This window comes from Mesoplodon mirus, assembly GCF_964341445.2.
Source record: "Mesoplodon mirus genome assembly, chromosome: 17".
Classification (NCBI taxonomy): Eukaryota; Metazoa; Chordata; class Mammalia; order Artiodactyla; family Ziphiidae; genus Mesoplodon; species Mesoplodon mirus.
The window spans coordinates 68,079,406-68,100,710 of NC_138993.1; the positions used below are offsets into that span (position 1 = coordinate 68,079,406).

Here is a 21,305-nt window from a genome sequence, read left to right on the forward strand (position 1 = left end):
TTTGTGCGTGGGCGTAAGGGTGGGGATGACAGAGTATGAGTTGCTGTGAGTTTTTGTTCACGGGAGGGCAAGTGTGCTGGCAACCCCGTGGTTGTCTCGCCGAGGGCCTCCTTCACCAACCCTACAGCCCTGGAAGGGTGGGTTTCCTGGCCATGAGTCTATTTTGGTAGACTACGGGTGGGTGTTTGGGCCAGCAGGCAGTGTGATGTGACAGGATGAAAGTATTACTATGTGTCTGGATTGTTTTGTTTCCCTTGTTCAGCTTTCCTTTCCTCTGACTTAAAGTGGTCACTTGAGAAATCAGATTGTCTCCGCAGCCCCCTCCCCAGTTGTACTTCCTAGCCAAACTGGAATAACAAATACTTCGGGTGAACATCTCTTGTCCCCTTTCACAGAGGAAGAGATAGGCAGATAGACTGATAGATAGATAGATAGACCGATACATAGGGAGATAGACAGAGAGAGAGAGAGACAGAACCACTGTGGTTTCCAAAAGCTTCCACAAAGTACAAGATATAAATGGCAAAACTGCAATATCACAGATAATTGGGCCTTAGCTTTCAAGGAGTTTGTGTCTCCTCTTTTCCTGTCTCCAGGGCTGTCCCTCTTGTGTGGCCATCTCCAACTCCTTAAAAGAATATAATTCCCACCCTCAAGCTCTTTCTCGATACTTTAGATTTTAGGAGCATTAGTTTTACCAAAGAACATCCTCAATGGGGGAAAATATACATAAACTACAAATAATCATGTGTTTGAAGATCCTCCTAGCCTGGAAAACAAAGGTAGATGATTTAAACAGTGTTTGCAAGGGCCCCAAGGGCCACGTTTTGCCTAGGAAGATGAAGTCTTTGATGATAGCCAACTTAGTGTCAATAAGTGGCTTTCTTTGAGACATATTCAGATGGGAACGTCTTGCTTGCCAATTGCCATAGAAATCTTAACACACCATGAAGATTGTCCAAGCGCCAAGCCTTCCGTTCTGGACTAAATTACTTTGAAGTGGCGCAGGACGAGCAGTGGTCAATTTTAACTCTGTAGACTCTGGACAGAGAACGCTGGGAGTGGGAGATTGTGCGTTTTAAAGCAGAAAATAAGAAGGAGAAACTTGTTTTATACACTCTATACAAGGTTCTGCTCATTGTCAGATACCTTTTATCTTTTATATTTCCCATGAATGATTCATGTCTTGGTGGCTTTGTGTCACCCTCCTTTTCACGAGAATCTTCATTAGAGAGCTGTAAGTCTTCCCGTTGATCGGGGCCTTCGTTTACGAGTGTTTTTCTCCTTCGTGTGCTGGTTATTGTCACCTGGCTTCAAACAACCCTTTGCAACCTGTTTCACCTTTACTACATGTAACAAACCTGACTTTAAAAAACTGCTATGACCCTTTGGAGAACTGTTTATTGACATCACTACCAGTTGTTTTTAACTACTTGCCTTTTATCAGCTTTGTATCAGCCAACCTAAAAACAAGCAAGTGTTCAGCCTTGTTTATGTGGATAGCCAATCGCATTACTTTAAGCCACTTGGGCATTTTGTTGCCATGAAGCTCATTTCTCCTTAACACCTGCCCCAAAATGCTAAGTTACTTATCTCCACTCAACTTCCAAATAAACCACAGTAAAATTGGGTTCTGATCCTATCACCTGATACACAAGGTGTTTGATGCCCACTACGCAACTTCACTCAGGATGTGTTTAACTCCATACCCATCTTAGCTCTTGATTCTGCTTTCATCTTCTTTGTGTCTGGAAACGTCTCACTGTCCCTTTCTCTATCTTTTCCTCGTCATTTTTTACCCTTTTTCTTTAGAGGCTGGGCAGCAAAGAAATACTAAAATTTGCTTTTCAGCTCTCCACTGATTAGGATCACTAAGGACATTACTAATCTTAACAAATGAATGCATAACCCCTAAGACTGATGCTACTGTTCTGTGCAACCTGCAGGGCTCAGTCTTCATAAATATACTGTACTTTCTAGATTAGATTGTAAATTAGACCAAGCTGTTAAAATATTTCATTGCTTGGGGAGGGTGAAGAAATAAAGAGATCAAGGGAAGAGAACCTTCTGATTACTACATGAGCAACCTGTTCTGTCTGGAAGAGAATGGCAGAGATGTGCCATCACGTAAAACATAAGCAATATATATGAAGAATACCTTTATTACATTTTTTACTTCATAATCATTCTTGCTCTCTATTGGAGGTACACATTTTAAGTTTTTATTTTAGGTGTATCAGGAACCGATAAATCTGTGGCAGAGTTAACCAATGCATGGCAAAATACATAAAATACATATTCCTTTGTTTCATAATAAATAAACCTGTAGCATAATAAAGAATAGTGCAAACTACCATTGAAAAAGTTGTATAAATAAAACAAATTATAAATCAGGAATATTTTGTTCAAATAAGTTTACGATACATAAATTATCCCCCCGAAGTTCATACCTCATCTTATTTTGTCTATTTGAAAGAGCTTTGAAAGTGAATAATATGAAAATCAAATAAACTTTAAAAATGTAGAATTATTTTATATTCAAGTTTTATGGTCTTTTTCTTTATAAAGGAGGGTCTGCATGTTTCATACTCACCGTAACAATCTGAAAACAACATTGAAAGGCTTTCAAAGTGACGGCACCATGCACTGTACTAGTAATAGAATATATCTATAAACTATATATAATCTCATCAACACAATGCAAGAGACATGCAGGAAGAGTCCTGGTTTTCACATTACGTTGTTGATTCAAGTAAGCTTAAAAATATATTTTCCCATTTTCTTTCCTTTTTTTTAAAATAAATCGTAGATCATAAATGACAATCTTTCACCAAAATGTATAATATAATTCTTTGGTGTGCTTTGAACTCTTCCAGGAAAAAAAAAGGATGATGTCCTAAAATAAATTAATTCAACTGTACAAATAGTGTCCACATACAAGTTATTAACAACGACAAGAGTACATCAACCACTCACAGCACACAAAACAAATTTCTACAAACCCTGGGAAGGGGGTGTCTTCAGGGTCTCTGAGGATAAATTAGTGCTCTTTAGTATATCTGTATGATGTTTATGATGGACTACGTTTTGCACACAGAGATGTGTTGTACCAACCGAAAATAAACTGACTAAGAGTTACTGTCCTAGGTCCTTGACCTTTTTTGTCCTAGCTTGACAGCTCTGGCAAAGGTCACACATTCATCAGTGTTTGGTGGTAACTTAAACCTTTTTAAAATTTTAATATGTATAGCAACTCCCTCCCCTTTTAATGTAAATCCTACATTGTCATTTGCAAGTGGGAGAGAGTTGCGTGTGCTCAGGTGGAAGAAAATACATTAAAATGCAATTTCCGGCCCTGAAAAATAAAGATTTTTTAAAAGGTCGATACAACAGTATAAAAGAGGGATTGCCCTGTTTGTAAAACAACAGCCTTCCCCCCAAAATAGGCATGTTGCCAACATCACACCTCCTTACACTTGCCTGTTAATTTTGGCATCCCAAAGAACTTATGATCTAAAACATAATCTCTTTATTACACAAGAAGTTTGGACAGAGTTAAGAGGCAGGCTCTGAGATTCCAGATTAAAAAAAAAAAAGATAGAGGAAAAAGAAAGCACTTGAATTTCTTCTATTTTATAAAATATCACAGTTTCACAGTTGTCTACCGCAGCAGCTTTTTCTTCTCTCCACTGTTGCTGGAACAATCACGGTGGCACAATATATGGAGATGTACTAGGTTGCTGCATCTTTTTTTAAAAAAAAAACCATACAAGCAGGGTACTGAAGAAATAATCCTGTATAAAAATACTGTGTTAAGGTGAGATCAGTAATAAAAGAGTGGGAATTAAAAATTACAAGTATTAGAACTTAAAGGGTTTTTACAAATATTTTTGGACACAGGTACAGTCCAAGATCTGTTGGCAATGCAGCAAGTGTGTGGTTTACAGTCAAGAGGCCTTTGCAGAATTAGGGCCCAAGCAGGAGGCAGAGAGGCTCCAGAGAAGCCCATGATGGTGTCAAAGGCATTCGTGAGGCACTCCAGGAAATGCAAAGGGCCTTCCTTGGTGCTGTGTTGAGTTCGGACTGAACGCTCTTTCTCTCACCCTTGTAAAAACTATATATATGGCATTGGCAGTGTGTGTCTCGATTCACTCATCTCTCCATTCATTTTCCATGTGGTACAACCTGCTCTCAGTCCTGTGCCCCTGCAACACACAAGTCCAGCTTGGTTGGGTTTTTTTGTTTGTTTGTTTTCTAAGGGGGAAAAAAAAAAACACCCAAATATCTTAATTAAATTAATTAAATGTACAAACACCATAGGGTTTCATACTGAATAAATAGGGCTAATTAGACCCGGTGGCAAGTCTGAGTCACGAGTTTGTCTCAGCCTCGGCGTTGTCTCAGGTCAGGATACGGTCCAAGGGCTGCCACTTATTATTGTACTTATTATTATTATTACTAATAAAATCTAATGTATGGTCCGCACGCCTTCAGAGTTCCGGTACATCTCCTCATCGTCAGACTCGGAGGTGGTTCCACTGCTGGAAGGGGTGTGGAGGTGACTGGGGACCCCACTGGGCTGGCAAACGTACCACTCATTGAGGTTGGTCACCTGAGGGGACAGGGTGCTCGAGCGACTCCTGGTTGGGTCCAGCACAGGGGACAAGGGGGCACCCACTGGAGTCCCCACTGATGAGTAGCCCAGGGCTCCTGGAGAGGGTGGTGGGGACTTGCAGTGAATCTTCATGTGCTTCCTCAGCGAGCTCGGGTGGGTGTAGGATTTGTCACAGCCTCGGATCTTGCAGTAGTAAGGCTTGTCGCTGGTGTGGACGTGGGAATGTTTCTTTCGGTCACTGCTGTTGGCAAACTTCCTGTCACAGCCGTCAAATTCACATTTGAAAGGCTTTTCCCCTGCAATGAAACATAGGAAAGGTTAACAAGTGCTTTTCAGAGACCTCTCACTTGAGAGAGAAATCTTAGAGCAGACATGAGGATGCATCTTCCCATCCTCTTGAAGACCAACTCCCAGCCTAACTCCTAATTCCCATGTTCCAGGATGCAACCGGGAAGGGATACTGCGGGGATGGGCCTGGTGTCCCCTGGCCTGGAGGCTCTCCTTGGACCTGGGCTTGCGAGAGGCTGGATGTCAACCCCGAAGTACCGTAGGGGTCGAGGTGAGAATGGCTAGAGCGTGGTCCAGGCTCTAACACTGAAATCCAGCTAGGACCCAGATTCCCACATCCTTGTTCCCCTCAGGGTCTATACACACAAAAATTTAAGCCGATCCCCTGTCAAGATAAATGCTGATAAAATACTTCCAAAGCCACAGCTTGGGTGAAGACCGTAAAAAAAAAAAAAAAGATAAACACATATTCTCAATTAAAAGTAAACTGGGGGTGATGCAGTAAAATTATAATAATGGCATTTTGTTTCAGAGTGTTCCCCAGGATTTCACTGATGGGAAAGGAAAGGAAATACACCAAAATCCTGTTCTCTCCAGAAATAAAGACATGTGTGAAAAACATGATCCCACCCCTAGGTTTTTCACAAGCCTAGCTGGGCAGAGAACAGGCTGCTGCCCTCTTCGTTGTACCAGCTTCCCTCACAACTTGCTGGGCAGTTGAGACCCTAGAGTAACAGAACCTTAACAAACGTTAATAAAGACTACAAGCCTCAGCCAGAACCTGGCATCCCCTGATGGCATAAGCAGACTTCTTATTCTAACATTGTTTAACAATCAGAAAAGATCGACTGTTTACCAGAGTCTTTGGGCCCATTGCCCCTTTAAGCTGCCCTACCCACCCCACGAGCACGGGGCCTTTCAACACCAGGCCCCAGGTCCAGGTAGTGGAAGTGCTCAGTAAGACAAGCAGACATTCAGCCACACTACACCTTGGTATTAAAAAGCAGAAACAGGAAGACAGCAGGTAACAGTATGAATTTCCCCCCTCACCTTAGTATCCATGAACTTGATGTATTTGAGTCCATAACTGAACATGTTATCTCATACATATTGTGGTATAACAAATATATTCCTTATATTTAAATGATTTAAAAAATAGAGTTGAATTTCTCTACATTTCAAAAGCTACTCTGGTGACACACAAGATATGGTCTTTTCCTTGGTTTTTGACAATTTATTTTTTAAAAATCCAAATAACTATTAAGATAGCTTAGTGTACATAAATTCTGTGGTGGACTTTCCTGTACAAATATTTCAGTGTAATTTTCTCTTTTTTAATTTCATCAATGCTAATTGCTTCAATGCCAGAGTACGTTAGCACATCTGAAAAGTATTCAGATGCCTGGAATATAGCATATACTACCTGGAAATATTGTTTAAAAACAAAATTAAATATTATCATTTAATATTTATAACATATTTATATTATTTAATATACCTCCTGCCTTGGGCCATAAAGAGAGGGAAAAACACCATATAATGCAATGATAATCGTAACCTTTAAAAATTCTCTGTAGAGGGGCTGCAACAAAAACAGTTAATCGAGTTTTATCAAAACACTGGTTATTTGTCCTGATTTCTACATTCCACTTTAAGTTGGATAATACTAATTTAATATAGCATTCTTCCAAAAAAAATAATCAGCTTTTCTTCAACATGGAGGTTTAAGTAATTTTATTCACTCTATGCAAATGTGCAATGTTGCTTTTTAGAATTCTCAGGTTTCTGCACAAGCTAAGTATCTTGGATTGTGCAGAATAAACGGTTTGGACATTGCTGGCTCCACCACTGCACATGTTGAAAGAGAAGCATTAAGAATCAGACCCAGAAAAGGCAGACACGGAGTGGAAAGAAAGGTAGAAAAGCAGGGATAAAGGAGAGATGGAAGAAGAAAGTAGAAAAAAGGCAAAGGGTGACAGAATGGCCTATTTTATTCAGGGGGGCCTACGTACGGGGAGGGGGGCAGTTAGCAAATTCTCCTTGCCTAGAAAGGGTGAGAGACCCTAGTGTTTACATTTCAGATTCTGACAGAGAGGTCACGTCAGAATTTAACTACTTACAGAGTTTTAGAGAGTGAAGGAAGCTATGTGTGAGAACTCGAGTCCAGCCCAGAGGAAGGTTATAAATGGAATTGGGGGCACGTGGGTCAGGAAATGGGCCTTCAGGAGTGGCCGGGGATTATTCCCTTTGATCAAGCCGTTCCGGGATCCCGAGTAACCCCCAAAAAGGGAGAGCCTTGTGATGGGGCAGGGAGCCCGGCCTGGCCTTTCTCTGGACACAGTGCTCAGTGGCTTAGGGGCCCAGGGACGGCCCAAAACACTCGGCGCGGGTCTGAGCATCAACGCGAGGGCGCTCGCATCCCTGCCCGAGGGACCCGGCGAGGCCCACGCAGCCGCCGCGAGCCAGGCGGGAATGCAACCTTGCGCACAAGGAACCCGAAAACAAAACGGCCCCGGGTTCCCTCGGCGCCCGGGTCTCCGCCCCCGGCAGCACGCGCGCACGCCCCCTTGGGGCCCGCCCTCGAGGGGGGCGGGAGGCTGCCTGTCCCCGGGGGCCGGAGAGCCGACACCTGGTCAGCTGCCGCGCAGTGAATTTCCAGGTCCTTGCCTGACCCGGGCGGAAACGGCCCTCAGCTCCGGGCAGCCCCCCCGCCCGCCAAGGGAAGATCTACTCCCCTCCGAGGCCGGGAAAGGCGGGAAGGGCCCGAGGTCGCGGGCTCCGCCTTTAGGGGTTCCCTTTGGGGGCGGCTTCACTTCCCGCGCCCCGCGCGCCCCGCTCACAGCGCCAGGCCCCTGTCCCGTCGGCAAGTGCTGGGCACGGGGGCCAGCAGCTGGCTTAGCAGGCCAGGGAGTTTTTACGAGAGCCTTGCGGGACGCTTCCTTTTGGCAAAATCATTAAGTCGGACTGATCCCGATTAGAAAAGAAAGGGGCTGGCAAACGGAACTCGGGGGAAAACGCGCTCCCAGCCGGTCAGCGGGCCAGTCCGCAGGAGGCCTGTCAGGTACCGGCGACAGAAGCAAGGCCCGGGGCTCCAGCCTCGGGCCCCCGGACCCGGCTTCTCACGCAGATCCCCCTCACCCCTCCGCCAGTGCCTCGGCCCCGGCCGCTGGCCAGGCGTTGCGGCCCACGCCCGGCAGCTGCCTCGTCGTCGTCGCCGCGCCGATAAATCAACCAAGTAATTACTGAATGTAAACTCCAGTTACTTAAGTGTCCTCCGAGGGGTAATATTGTCTGTCCCTATAAATCCCGACTGCGCTCGCGCTCATCAGCGCTTCTGCCCAGCGCGCTCGTCTGTTCCAAGGGGCACACGGCCCACAGGCGCCACCCCACGCCCCAGGCCGCGGCCGTGGCACCCCCTACGGCAGGGCTCGGGGTGGGGGCGGGAGGGCTCCCCAGAGTGCCGGGGGCTCCTCCCAAGTCCCACGGGGGGGGTAGGCCCCAACGACCGCGGGAGACTCTGCAGCTCGCCCTGTCCTCCTCCAAGGAGAACCTTCCTTAAAAGGACAGAACCCAATTTCTCCAGCACCCTCTAGGGCATGTGTGATAAACTGTGTGACGGCGCGTGTGAGTACAGATGTATATGAAGGTGTGTAAATGAGTAAGTGTGATTGTGTCATCAGGGCACAAGGACGTCCCAGCGATGAGGGAGGGGTGTATGAGGGAATATGGGTGTGTGAAGTTGTTCGTGTGATGTGTGTGTGCACGTGAAGGTGTATTGTGGTGTGTGTAACGGTGAGCGAGTGTGTGCGCGTGTGTGTAGGGGAAGGTCCCCGGAAGCCCGAGGGCGCATTACTTTCGCATTTTGCACCCCGCCCCGGAAGGACAGGGCCCCCTCTCCCCTCCAGGAGGGGCCACACCGAGCTGGGCCTCGCGGCCCCAATACCGCAGCAAATCCCACGCGCCCCTCGCACGCCCGCTCTTTGGAGCAACGGCGACCGCGCGGGGCCTGACATCCGATGGGGAGGGAAGAGCCGCCGGGGCGGCTCCGGCCCTCCTTCCCCGTTGCCCTCCCCAAGTTCCCGGGGCCGGGCGGAAGGGGGCTGCCGACCGTCCTGGGCGCCTTCCTGCTCCGGCGGCGGCTGCTTCTGCTCCGGGGCGGCGGCGGCGGCGGCTGGAGCGCGTTGCCGGTCCCGGCGGAGGGGCTGCGGGAGCGCTGGAGACTCCACCGTGTGGGAACCCAGCGCGGGGCCTGTGTGTGCTATCGAATTACTTATTCATAGAAAAAAAGGGGGGAGAGAAAAAAAAGAAGTCACATGTCCGGGTTATACGTATGCGAAGAGAAGCAGCAGAAGGAGGGAAAAATTAAGGCGAGCAGGAGGAGGAGGAAGAGAAGCAGCGGCAGAAGCGGCGGCGGCGCGGGAGGCGGCGGCGGCGGCGCGGCCGGGGACAGACACCCACCTGTATGAGTGCGCTTGTGGATCTTGAGGTTCTCGGAGCGCGCGAAGACCTTGCCGCAGCCCGGGAAGGGGCAGGGAAAGGGCTTCTCGCCGGTGTGCACGCGGATGTGGTTGATGAGCTTGTATTTGGCCTTGAAGGGCTTGCCCTCGCGCGGACAGTCCTCCCAGAAGCAGACGTGGCTGCTTTGCTCGGGGCCGCCCACGTGCTCCACCGTGACGTGGTTCACCAGCTCGTGCATGGTGCCGAAAGTTTTGGAGCAGGGCTTGGCGCCGCCGGCCGGGGGCGGGGGCGGCGGCGGCCCGGCCAGCTCCTCGGGGTCGATCCACTTGCAGATGAGCTCCTGCTTGATTGGCTGCCGCATGTAGCGCAGGAAGGCCCCGGCCGCCCCTGGGAGGTGGGGGTGGTGCTGGTGCGGGTGCTGCGCGGGCGCGGGCGGCGGTGGCGGCGCCGGGGGCGGCGCGTGGTGTTGCAGGTGGGGCCCGGGTCCGGCCGCCGCGGCAGCAGCCGCCGCCGCCAGGTTCAGGTTTAAGTTCACGGCTCCGTAGCCGTGCAGGGCGGCGGCTGCAGCGGCCGCCACCGCACCGTAGTGCGCATCCCCCGAGCGCGGCGCGAAGGGCGGCTCCCCGCGGCCGTACAGCTCAGCTGCCGCGGCTGCCGCGGCTGCCGCCAGCCCCAGGCGCATCTGGCCGTTGAGCGGGTGCGGGTGGCCGCCGGGGCCTCCCGGCGTGTCGTGCAGCGAGGGAAAGAGCGCCGGGCCCCCGCCGCCGCTGCCGTCCGGGCCAGCGTAGGTGCCGCTGGCCGAGATGAACATGCCGGCCGAGTGGGGAGGCGGGGCCGAGTGCTGGGGGGAGCCGGTGCCGGACCGCTGCTCCCCTCCGAGCGGGGCCCCGTGCATGGCCGCCGCGGGGGCCGTGGCGGAAAGGTCCCTCCGGAGGACGAAGTCCCTGCTGTGGCCTTTGCCGCTGCTGCCGCCGCCGCCACTGTTGGTGGTGGTGTAGCCCGAGAGGCCAAGAGGAGGGGGAGGGGGTGAAAGGGAGGGAGGAAGAGGAGGGGCTGGGGGCGGGGGCGCGGGCGCGGAGGACTGCACGCTACCGCTGCCCCCGCCGCCAGGGTAGGTGCCGGCTCCCGGGTGCGAGACCGAGGCTGCAGCGCGGGCGGCGGCCGCTGGGGCCTCGGGCTGTGCCGGGAGCGCCTGGGAGGGAGGGCTGAGGCCGAGCGCGCTCGCCTGGGCCATGTGCTCGGGTCCGAGCGGAGTGATGGCCACGCCGGGGTCAGCGCCCAGGTCCCGCGGGCGGAGGTGCGCGGCTGCGGCGCGGAGTTGGGAGTGGGCGGGCGCGCTGGCCAGCGCCGGGAAGCCTGTCATATTCTGAAGTGGCCTGGCCTGAGCCGTTGCCAAATCCGCTAATCTCAGCGCTGGCGGGTTCCTCTTGCTCAAAGGGGTCTCCATCAGAACTACACAATCAGACTCACAGACCCTCACTGGGGGGACTTTTTTCCCTCTGCCCGCCTTCAAAAACATGTATATGTTAGGCGCTCTTTAACTTCTTTGTCCTGGCCTCCGAACTCTGCTTATTCCCGTTCCCACTCTGTCCTCCAGCGATTGGCAGAGCGAACACCACATTTGAGCTGCGCAGTGGGACCGAGATTTTGGAAATAGCAAGGGTGGGATTGGAGGGAGCCGCGTGATTGGCAGCAGCCGCGGCTGACCGATTGGCTCCCTTTCAGGCTCAGCGGGCATCCGCCCCTGTGCTCCCGGCCGCCTTCGCTTTCGCTTCGCGCCCCTTCCTTTCCCGGAGCCCTGCGTCCCCGCCTCCCCAGGGATTCCCAAGTTGCACTTGCAGAAAGTTTGCGCCGGGCCTGCGCGCGCAGCGCCCCGCGTTCCCATGACGCGCCTTGCGGGGAACGTGCGCCGGCACGCGGCCGAAGGGCGCCTGGAGGCTCTGGGCTGGGGACCCCCCGGGGAGCAAAAGGCGGGGGGAGCCCCCAAATTCAAAAGCCTTCGCTCACTGCATGCAGCGTCCCTTCCCTTGGAAGAGCTCCGGGCTGCTGACTGGGGGAGGAGGGTGAACAGATGTATGCTCGTCATCCTATTCGTAGAGGTGATACTAGAAACTTCTTATTTGGGAAGGACACTCAATCTGTCGAGCGCTCACAGAGGGCGCACAGACAGTAGACGGAATGAGGAAGGATATTAAAATCCTATTGGTTGCAAAACACCAGGTGAAGTAAAAATAAATCTTTCCCCAAAGGAACCGTTTTACCTCGACTTTTTAGCTCATGGGATTCTTTTCAACATGGTTCAAAGGAGTTGGCTCGAAGTGTAATCTCACTGCTCATCGGTTCTAAATCTGCCACTTCCAATTAGATCTACCGGGGGCAAGAAACATCGGGCAGCGATTCTAACTTTTGCTTCTCGGAGATAGCAGTGGCAGGGCAGGCCAAACAGCATCTCTCCAGAGGGAAGCGGCTAAATAAACGATATCCTTTAAGCAGAAGTTCTCCTTCCGGTCCAGAAGGCACTCCACATGGGTGCCTCAGTTTCTTTGAAAGGACCACAAGTTAGAATTGATCCAATAAAATAATCATTTTATTGGATCAGTATCTTTGCGATTTATATACTGTTATATATAACAGTATATTATATATAACATTTATATCGATTATCCTGTTATTTTCTAATAAGCTCATCTAGCAGGAGAGATGTTTTACTTGAAAACCATAAAAACTGACTCTAAAAAAAAAGTGAGCCCCATCCCTTTCAAGCGAGTTGCTATCAAATCTTTTTAAAAAGAGAAATAGGTCCTTGCATCACTTTGGGGGGGGGGCGGAGAAATATGACATCCCTCACACTTTAGGGTCCTTACTGTCCCAGAGTGTCACTTCAGCTTTAACAAGAAAACACCTTAAAAGTTTGCCATGTTCCATGATGCTCAAAAATTAAGCTCAGGGTTTTTAATTTTTATTTTGCTGCCCTAAGTAAAATTATTTTTTTTAAAAAAGGATAATGACTAAAAAGTAGTTTTTTTTCTTTTTTAGGATACAGTAAAACATGTTAGCAGCTTAATTCGTTTACTGTCCAAGTTTTTTTTGTTTTAAAGACTAGATAAAGCCATCATCTGCGAGATCGTCCTGAGAAGTGGTAAGAATTATTTTCAAAAGAGCTGATTCGATAGCCCATTTACATTGGTGCTAACAATGTTTAACAGGGAATTTCCCTGTGAACCTTGGGAATGTCATTTCTCTTATAAAACTGACAAGCAAACAAAGAAAATAGTACAATCAGCTTTCAAATGGGCATTTTCTTTAAGTTTCACGAAGCTCCAATACGGGGAAATAAGAGAGGCATGAGTGCAAATACAACGAAAAGTTTTTAATAAACAACAATGACAAAATCCACATCTGTATTTGGAGAGGAAGAGTCCTTCCACAATTTTCAAAGACTTAAAAGGTCTCAAGCCACCTAGGCAAGGTGGAGGGAGGACTGTGTCATCTCTATGAATGCTTTATGGAGAAAGAATCATATGTGCAATTGTCACCACTGTCTTCATTTCCTCTCAGAACATTTCAAATATTTCCTTTATTTGAATATTTTAGCAATACTCATCAATATTTCCATAATGGCAGCTTTGCGTTCAATCCTGCAGGTTATAAGTTCAAGACAAAACGAAACAGAAAGAATGAATAAAGAAAGAAGAAAATAAACCCAACCTAGCCTTTAATATAGACTGTTGAGCATTTTTATTGTGCAATAAAATGGGTACCTCTACCTCCTTCAGAATAGCTTTTCCTCAAAATTATAACTGCTTTGTTTTATTGAATTGCTGAAATTTAATGGTTTAATGGGTGAAGGCATGAAGGAAAGGCTGTAAAAATGTGAATAATGGTGCAGCAGAGCCGTGCGGAATCTGGAACCCGCCTCCTTGTACAACTCTTGTTAAACACAGCGTGATATGTATCTGTCATCTATTTAATATGTCTTAATTCAAATATAGCTCCCTGATCAATTTCTTTTTATGGAAGCTTTAAAACAGAAAGACTTTTTAAGGAAATGTTAGAGATTTGAATAACGATTAGAAAGAGAGATATTTACAAAGTGTGTTTAATGAATATTTACAAATTTATGACCAAACTCAGACCCTAAAAAGATAATTGACTCAGGTAATCGACTTGAGATGCTAATTCTTCAAAGAAAGAACTGGGAGCAAAATTTCAATCAACACCAATAAGGCGCCAATAAACCGCCTGCCAATTAAACCTGAGAATAGGCCTAGCTAGATGGTCATCAGGAAGGCTCGCAGTGGATTTCCGGGATTGCCTTTCTTTATAAAAGAGCTTTTTATTTTGTAGACGCGCTTTTTGTTATTGTGATGACCCGCCTGACCCCAGGTGCGCTGGTTCTTTTTCAAGCCATTTGGGAGCCAAATCAAACCCCTTAACATCCCGAGTTTCTAAGGATCCAATAACTGTGTCACACTTCCTAAGTAAATACCAACAGTTTCCAGGACGTTGAAGAAAATAATAAACAGTAGTGTGGGTTTTGTATTTTGTGTTTTTTTTTTAAAGCAGGGGGCTGTAGAAGTCGTTATGCCAGTTCTCCTGTGGATTTAGCCCCGTATTTCCGCGGTGGTGCTGGTCGTCAGGGCGGATCCTCAAAACCCATGCCCTTGTCTGCACTTCTGCAGCAGAGGTGCTTATGTGGGGCAGCAACGTGACAATCCGTGGAAACGCCCTTTGTGGGGTCGACAGGTGCTCCTGGGGGAACATCGATTTCCAGCCTTCTCTGCTGCACCCCGAACCCCAACCGGCTCCCGGCCCCAAACAAAGGCGGGAAGAGGGTGGGGAGGGACAGTAAACGCCGAGCCGGCCCGAACCCGGCGGCCACGCCGCGCTCCGCTGCCAGGAGGCGGCAGAGCCCGGTCTCTGGGGATGCCCTGGCCGGCGCTCACGGCTTCCCGCTGCGCCGAGGGGGGTCTGCGGCTCCCCGGTGCCCTCCGTTCGTCCCTGAACACAGCCAAGTTTCCTTGCGATGGGTGTGGGCAATTAATAAACTCTAAGGGAAGTGAATTGGACATTTCCTGGCTTTTGAGCCTTTGTTTGATTGTTTCGGCAGGCGAGGGGAGGGGGTACGCTGGGGACAGTGAGGTGGACAAGAAAGGAGCCGGGGGACCCACCGAGCTGCCTTTTATTGCCTTTGCAATTGCTTTACGGCTCGCCCGTCCCGCGTGGTTCCCGCAAGGGCGGCCTCCTTGTAGAGGGTGCCCGGCGGGTTTGGAGAGCCTTGTGCCATCTGGGCTGCGCCAGAGGCAGGTTCAAGGGCGGAGAGGGTGCCCCGAGTCACTTGAGGGCTCAGAGGACTTTTGTAGCCCAGCCCGAGGGCTCCAGTGGGTGCTCAACTGGGAGGAGGAGGGTTATCAGCTGACAGTGAAAGAGGGAGTGGGGAGTCCTCTCTAAAGCCGGGGCGAGGTGAGCAAAGGGGCCCACAAAAACCGCATTTCAGTTGAGCTTTGACATGGCCGGAAGTGATGAGGACTTTGGGTTCAAGGGCTTTTTCCCAAATCAAGCTCGCCAGGTGGCGACTAGGCCATGAGGTACCCGGCCACCTGCCCGGCTTGCACTCGGCAGGGACCAGATCCCCACCATCTAGCCCTCACCACTGGTGACCTGACCTCGTGGGACCTGCGACCCAGCCCTGGGGCCTTGGGTGCCAGGGAGCACTGCGCGGTTCTCTGCTCTCTGAGACCTTCTCGGAGGGTTGCCTCTGTTTCCCGCCCTTCTGAGCCCGAGCTGAATCCTCAGACTCCACGGCTATGTGTGAGGCTAAGAGTAACCAAAAATGTGCTTCTTGATAAAGTTTTTGATCCCTGTCCCATGAACATGGACTTAATGAGGATTAAAAACAAAGCCAAACATAAAACCCCAGAAGCTTGGGTTATGTGACAGTAATTGAAACGTTGGGGTTTGTTTGTTCGTTTGTTTTGGACACTCAAGAATTGGACTCATCCCATTTTCACCTGACCTTATTGCTTAAAAGCCCTTGAAAAATTACGGCTCTCTTCACTTCCCCACTACGAAAAGATAAGTTGAGTAAAATTGACCTGTCATCAAATATTATCATTTGGTTATCAATCATTTTTACCCTCAGGGATGGGGGTTGTTGAATAGCCTCTGACCCACGTTCGACAATTAAGATTAGTAATTTCTTGGGAAATGTCTAACTGTTGTCTTTTTAAAAATGCTTAGAAGGTCCACACAGGAAGCAGAAACCCCCTTATGTGTTCACAGTTCGTATAACCACCCAATATTTCTTTATGGTGGCTGCAAGATGTGCTTCTCCTCCCCTCCATGCTTTATCCTTTAGAATGTTTTTGGATGGGGGATAAAGGAGGAGGAGAGGTTGTGCTTTTATTTTTAATCTCAAATTTTGTGGGTAGTTCCCCCCATTCCATACCCCTTCCAATATCTGTACTTCAATATTTGAAGAAGCTGTTGAGATAAATCAAATAGTGACACGTTGACGGATTTACTTGTGTAAGCAATATGGTTGACATATGGCATTGTTATTTATGAATGACAGCATAAATTGTATTACAAAGTCTATTGCAATAATACTGCAGTTTATTGGAAAGCTGCTCGCCTGTCACCGGTATTCAGCCTCCCTGGATGTAGTTTTCCTGGGAGCCCAAAGGGTAACGGCCCTCAAAATAATTAAACACATTGAAGTAAGCTAATGCCTTCTGTTTTGGGGGTTGTTTTTGTTTTTGCTTTGTTTTACAGCAGTAGAAACTCTCCCATCAGGAAAGGAGACAAAGTAAGAACAATTAGTCCTCTTACTTTTGCAAAAGCACAACCAACCACTGTCACCTAGAAATGTTGACTTCTATTTTTTTCTGAGTCCCTAATGACAAATACACAAACATTTGCATCCCTAACACTAAACTGCTGGTGAGCATTTATTTAATATAGACACTTTTTATAAGCCCAGTTACAGAACAGTAAATTTTAACCGTAGAAAGAAGTTCTTTTAGCAGACTAGAGAGGGCCTTATCCTATGATTCTCCCCACCTCCACTAAATCTCCCCCTTCTTAAAATGGTACTTAAAAGTTACAACATTGGCTGAGATTTTCACGATTTCCCTTTCTTTTACATTACAGATTTCCCCTTCTTTTACATTACACTTCTTTAAACCTCGGACAAAGATCTTTTGTTCTAGGTGAGTTTTACGGGGGAGGGGGTCCCCCACCACACATGTGGTCCTTCATGGGTCAGGGGTCGCCCAGCCCAGGAGTGGCTGAGAGGCTGAATCAAAGGTGACCTGCAACTTAATATCCTGTTGATGATCTTGTTGAATTTATGAGTCTGTGATACAGAGGATAGTGCTGAAATCCTGTGAAATCCTTTTTTTTTTTTTTTTTTTTTTTGTCCAGTGTATATAGACAGCTGATTCCACATTTTTTCCCTCCCATCTCTTCCCCCATTTCCATCCCTTTCTTTAAGAGGAACATTAAAAGTTTGAGTGGTATGGTCACCGAGTGTTTCTGCTTTCCAATTCAAAGATCGCTTTTGTTTGCTTGTTTGTTTTGGGTTTCTCCTGGCCAACAAGATACACCTGTGTGTGTGTGTGAGTATGCTGTGTGTGCATTTGCATTGTTTTTATGTATATGTACACAAAATACTCATCATAGTCAACCCTTTACAGAGGCCCACAAACCGCAACAAGGTGTTCAGTGAATGAGTGCCCGGGTATTTGATGGGATTTTCTGTTTTTTTGAAGGCAACCCGAATTTTCTATTACACTGTCATTCTCTCCACTTGCCGGGAAAGGGACGCCAGCCCTGGCACCCAGGGGCCCGCCATACAGGGCCATCCACGTGCAGCAAAGCCTGGAGTCTCGCTGGCCTAGCCCAGCACAGGCTCTGTGAGATGTCCAAAGAACAATTTTGGAAAACTTAACAAAGAGGGCACATGTTTGCCCGATGGGGGCAGTTGTGGGTCCCGAGGGTCTGACCCCGACACGGCGGGCCGTTCTAGAAACCTGTTGAAAAACTGAATTCACTCACAGGGTGCAGAACTCAGCTTGGCCGCTTTTTTTCCTTCGGCCAAGGAGCGCAAATGTACTTTTGAGGCAATGACTCTGAAAGCCTTTGCAGGTTTTCTCTCTCGCTCGCTTTCTTTCTCTCTCTCCCCTTTCCTTCCTTTTAAAAAAACAGAACAAAACTGTGTCTTGAGGCAAAGGGGTTTTGCAGTTTGTAGAGAAATAAAGCGCTTCTAAGAGGGGACGGCGACGTGACTTTGAACTTGGCTCAGCTCCTCCGTATCGTGCAGAGGGAGGAGAACTGGAGCCCGGAAAGAATAGCCAGGAGGGCCCAGCCCGCAGGGTCTCCGGCGGGAATTAGCTTTCCGCCCCACCACCCGGCCGCGCGGCCCCCGGCCCCAGCGCCAGCGAGCGCCCAGCGGCGTCGGCCCGAAACGGGCGCTGCAAAGAGGAATGGAAGCGAAAGGAGAGAATGGGGCGGCGAGGAGAGGGGCCCGAGGCGCGCAGCGGGGGCGAGAAAGTGCGGAGGGAGGGGGACTTAAAGAAGTCTGATGGCTTAGGAGAAGGAAGGGAAGTGAGGTTTGGAGATGTGCAGGATCGCTATTCTCACGACCAGTCTCTAAGAGAATATTTTCTTTTGGAAACACTTTTGGAGTAAGCTTTTCCAATTCCCCCGCCGTACATATTGATGAATAAGATAAGCAAGTGTGAAAGGCTGTGCACCGGGCAATTTTATAGATTCACTGTAGCAGGGCAGCCTTCCTGCCTGGAGTCCGTCTCCATCTCCGTCTCTGTCTCTCTCTCAGGTCCCTCTCCGCTTAGGAGGGCAGTTTGGCATTTGCCTCCCCCTCCCCCCGACATAGAGAGAGGTGTGTGGAGAAGAGAACATTTCCTCCCTTTAGAGAAGTCGAGAATCCCCAGCTTTCAGGCAAACTCCCTTTCAGACAGGATGCCCCGGCCTCCTTCTTTCTCTGCCACCCCCCTCCAGGCAGGGAAGGGGGACAGCGGGAGGGCATAGGGCCCCTTATGCGAGGGGCTGCGGCCCGCTCCGACCTTCAGAGAGAGATCCGCTCCGGCCGGGAGAGGCTGCCTGTGCCGGCGCGGGAGAGCCCAGTTCGGCCAGCGATCGCCGGCTAGAGTTGTCTTCCTGCGTTTTTGTGGATTGTATTTCAACATGAAATTTTGAAATGCGTGTGGATTATTTTCTCTTACTTGAATTTTGTTTCAAATCCCAGAGATTTGTTTAAAGGAAAAAATAAAAAAGCAGTTCCCCACGCTAGCTAGGCGAAGGCGCTGGCCTCAGGCCTTCCATTCACACCTCCGCAGCCTCCGGGCCCGCCGGGCCCTCTCCGGTTACCTCCGGGGCGCAAGCTTTCAGCGGCGGGACGGGAAATGTCCGCAGCGGCCAACCGGGGACCTGGGGGATGACCGGAGCCCCGGGGCCGCGAGGCAGGCCCCGCGCAGCACGGGGAGCAGCCTCGGGTCCACCACCGCCTCGGGGGGTGGTCCCCGCTCCTGGAGAAGGCTTGATAAATGTCTTCTAGAAGGTTTAAGCCCTACCGGTCTGGAGATTTCTTCTCTGGAGGCTCTGAGCCTGACCCTCGGCCAAACTGCAGCCTGAGCCTTGCTTGGCCGCGCGCCTAGGGCGTCCCCACACCTCCCACCCTACCGTGGCTGAGTCCCGGGCTTCTGGGCATCCACCCCGAGGGTGACACCGTCTTTAAACCACTTCCAAACAACCACCTCCCTCGCAGGGGCCGCTGCCCAGTGTTTACAGCCGTAATGAGAGGAGGACGCGATCGGCGGGGGGAGCGGAGCGCGCCGAGCTCCGGCTGGGGGCCGCGGCCGGGGAGGGGGCGGCGTCTGGGTGAGTGTCCGGAGGGTGGGAGGAAGGGGCACGCCTGGCTTTCCCTAGGCCCTCCATCCCGCACCTGTGTGTTCAACACCACAGAACAAGTTGACAAAGTGTGTGTTGGGGGGATGGGCGCGGACAAGGAGCGTGCCAACCGGGCAGGAGACCGGCCCTCGAGCCGCTCCCCGCGGCGCCCTCCAGGAGCGGGGGAAGGGGGAGGCCCGGGTCTGCAGCGTCCCGGCGCGCAGAACCTCCCGCCCCGCGGCCTGGTTGCTAGCCAGGTTCTCGAGCAACCAGGGGTGCCCGCTTTAGGTGCCCGCCGGGAGCGTTTCGGGTCCCCGGGGAATCGGTGGCCTCAACCGAAGGGCGTGAGCGCAGGGTGGCGTCCCTTTCGGGCCCAGCCAAGGGCACTGTGACCCCGCGGCCCAGCCCCGCGCGATGCGGGCCGCCCGGTTCCGGGGAGCGCCGCGGCCGGCCGGACGAGGAGCCGCAGCGCCAGGAGCGCGGACGAAGAGCGGGAGGCTGGCAGACCCGGCGGGCTGCCACCAACAGCAGCAGCCGGGGAGGCGGGGAGCTGGAGGGGAGCTGGAGGGGCGCTGGGGAGGAGGGGCGGACTAGCCGCGGGGCGGGGGCGCCGGATTGACGGGGCCTCAGCGGCCAATGGCGGCGCCGGGAGGGCGGGCGGGGCGGGAGCCGCCGTTAAAGGGGCGGTGTGAGCGGGAGGCCCGGCCTGAAGCCGGAGGGAAGGAGGGAGACCTGGGCGGGAGGCGCGGGGCCGAGGGGGGCGGGGAGAGGAAAAGGAGGAGACAAAAAATAAAAAATAAAAGGCTGCGGCTTTGGCGCCCACTGAAATAAACAGAGGCGGTGGCGAACGGAGTCTACCGCAGCCGAAAGCGGGAAACCTACTTCAGCCTCTTCGCGTTTGCTCGGGCTGCGCACTCCGCTGGGTCCTCGCGGGTGCGGCCGCCCGCTCCGGATCCAGTGCCCCGGGCCGACCGGCGAGAGGGAGGGAGCGAGCTAGAGAACACTTTTTTATTGTTGTTATTGTTTTCCAGCCCAGCGTCCCCTCCTCCCACCCTCTGCTTGCCTTCTCCCCTCCCACAGCCCCCTCCTCCCCCCCCCCGCCTCCTCCTCCCGCACAACTTAAAGAAAGAGGGAGCGGCGCGGTAGCTTCCTTCATCTGGGGGAATTCGTGGCCGCTGCCAGTTTACTACACGAGGCGCAGCCAATGCCAAGCGCGGAGGACGAGGAGGGCTAAATACCGCGGCCGCGGAGCCGAACAATACCGGCGCGCGCGGGGCGGCGCGGCTAGGGCCGCGGGGGAGGGAGCAGCCGACAGAGCGCGCCGCGGAGAGGGCGCCCGGCCTCAGTCCGCCGCCCCAGCTACCCCGCCGCGGTCAGGTGGAGCCGCGGGCGCGCCGGGCCGGGGCGCCGAGCGCGGAGGTCGCCTCGGTCCTCGCCTCGCCAGCCTGCCTGGCCTGCGCACGGCCGCCGCGGTCCGGCACCTTGGCCCCGCGGCTGCTGTGATTTCATCCTGCAGGCGCGGCTTGGCGCTGCCGGGCCCCGGGGCCGCCGGGCGTGCGAGCGAGTGAGTGCGTGCGCGCGCGAGTGCGCGCAGGGGTGGGGGCCGCTGCGCTCGCCCCCCGTCGACCCCCCTCTCCGCTCAGTTCCCCACACCTCCCTCCCGCTCCCTCCTCCCGCCCGCCTCCCCTGCCCTGCCCGCCCCCGCCGCAGCTCCTTTAATACACTTTGGTTCTCCGCCTGGCTTTGGACTCTTCTCCACCACCTCCTCCTCCTCCTCCCGCGCCTCCTCCTCCGCCGCCGCCTCCTCCTCTTCCTCTCCGCGCTTTCGCTCCGCGCCTGGCCGCCCAAGGCAGATCCAGGCGGCGGCGGAGGCGGCGAGCGCAGGAGCGCGGCTCCCGGGGCTGAAGCCGCCACCACCTCCGCCGCCTGCGGTCGGAGCCGGGCGGCCGCTGAACGTACCGCGCACGGGGCGGGAGTTGGAGCCGAGGAGGCGCGGGGCTCGCCGGGGCCGGCGGGGAGGGCAGACGCGCTGGCC

The 21,305-nt window shown here is 51.8% G+C and overlaps 1 protein-coding gene across 1 annotated transcript; it reads right to left on the minus strand.

Moving 5' to 3' along the window:
* Nucleotides 1–4,343: 4,343 nt before the first annotated feature.
* On the minus strand, nucleotides 4,344–10,880 carry ZIC5 (Zic family member 5; the record flags this gene model as incomplete). The annotated part of the gene is made up of 2 exons (XM_082602131.1): nucleotides 4,344–4,911; nucleotides 9,362–10,880. 2 exons carry the CDS (start codon nucleotides 10,878–10,880, stop codon nucleotides 4,469–4,471), a joined length of 1,962 nt encoding a protein of 653 aa, XP_082458257.1. The 3' UTR covers nucleotides 4,344–4,468.
* Nucleotides 10,881–21,305: the final 10,425 nt, after the last annotated feature.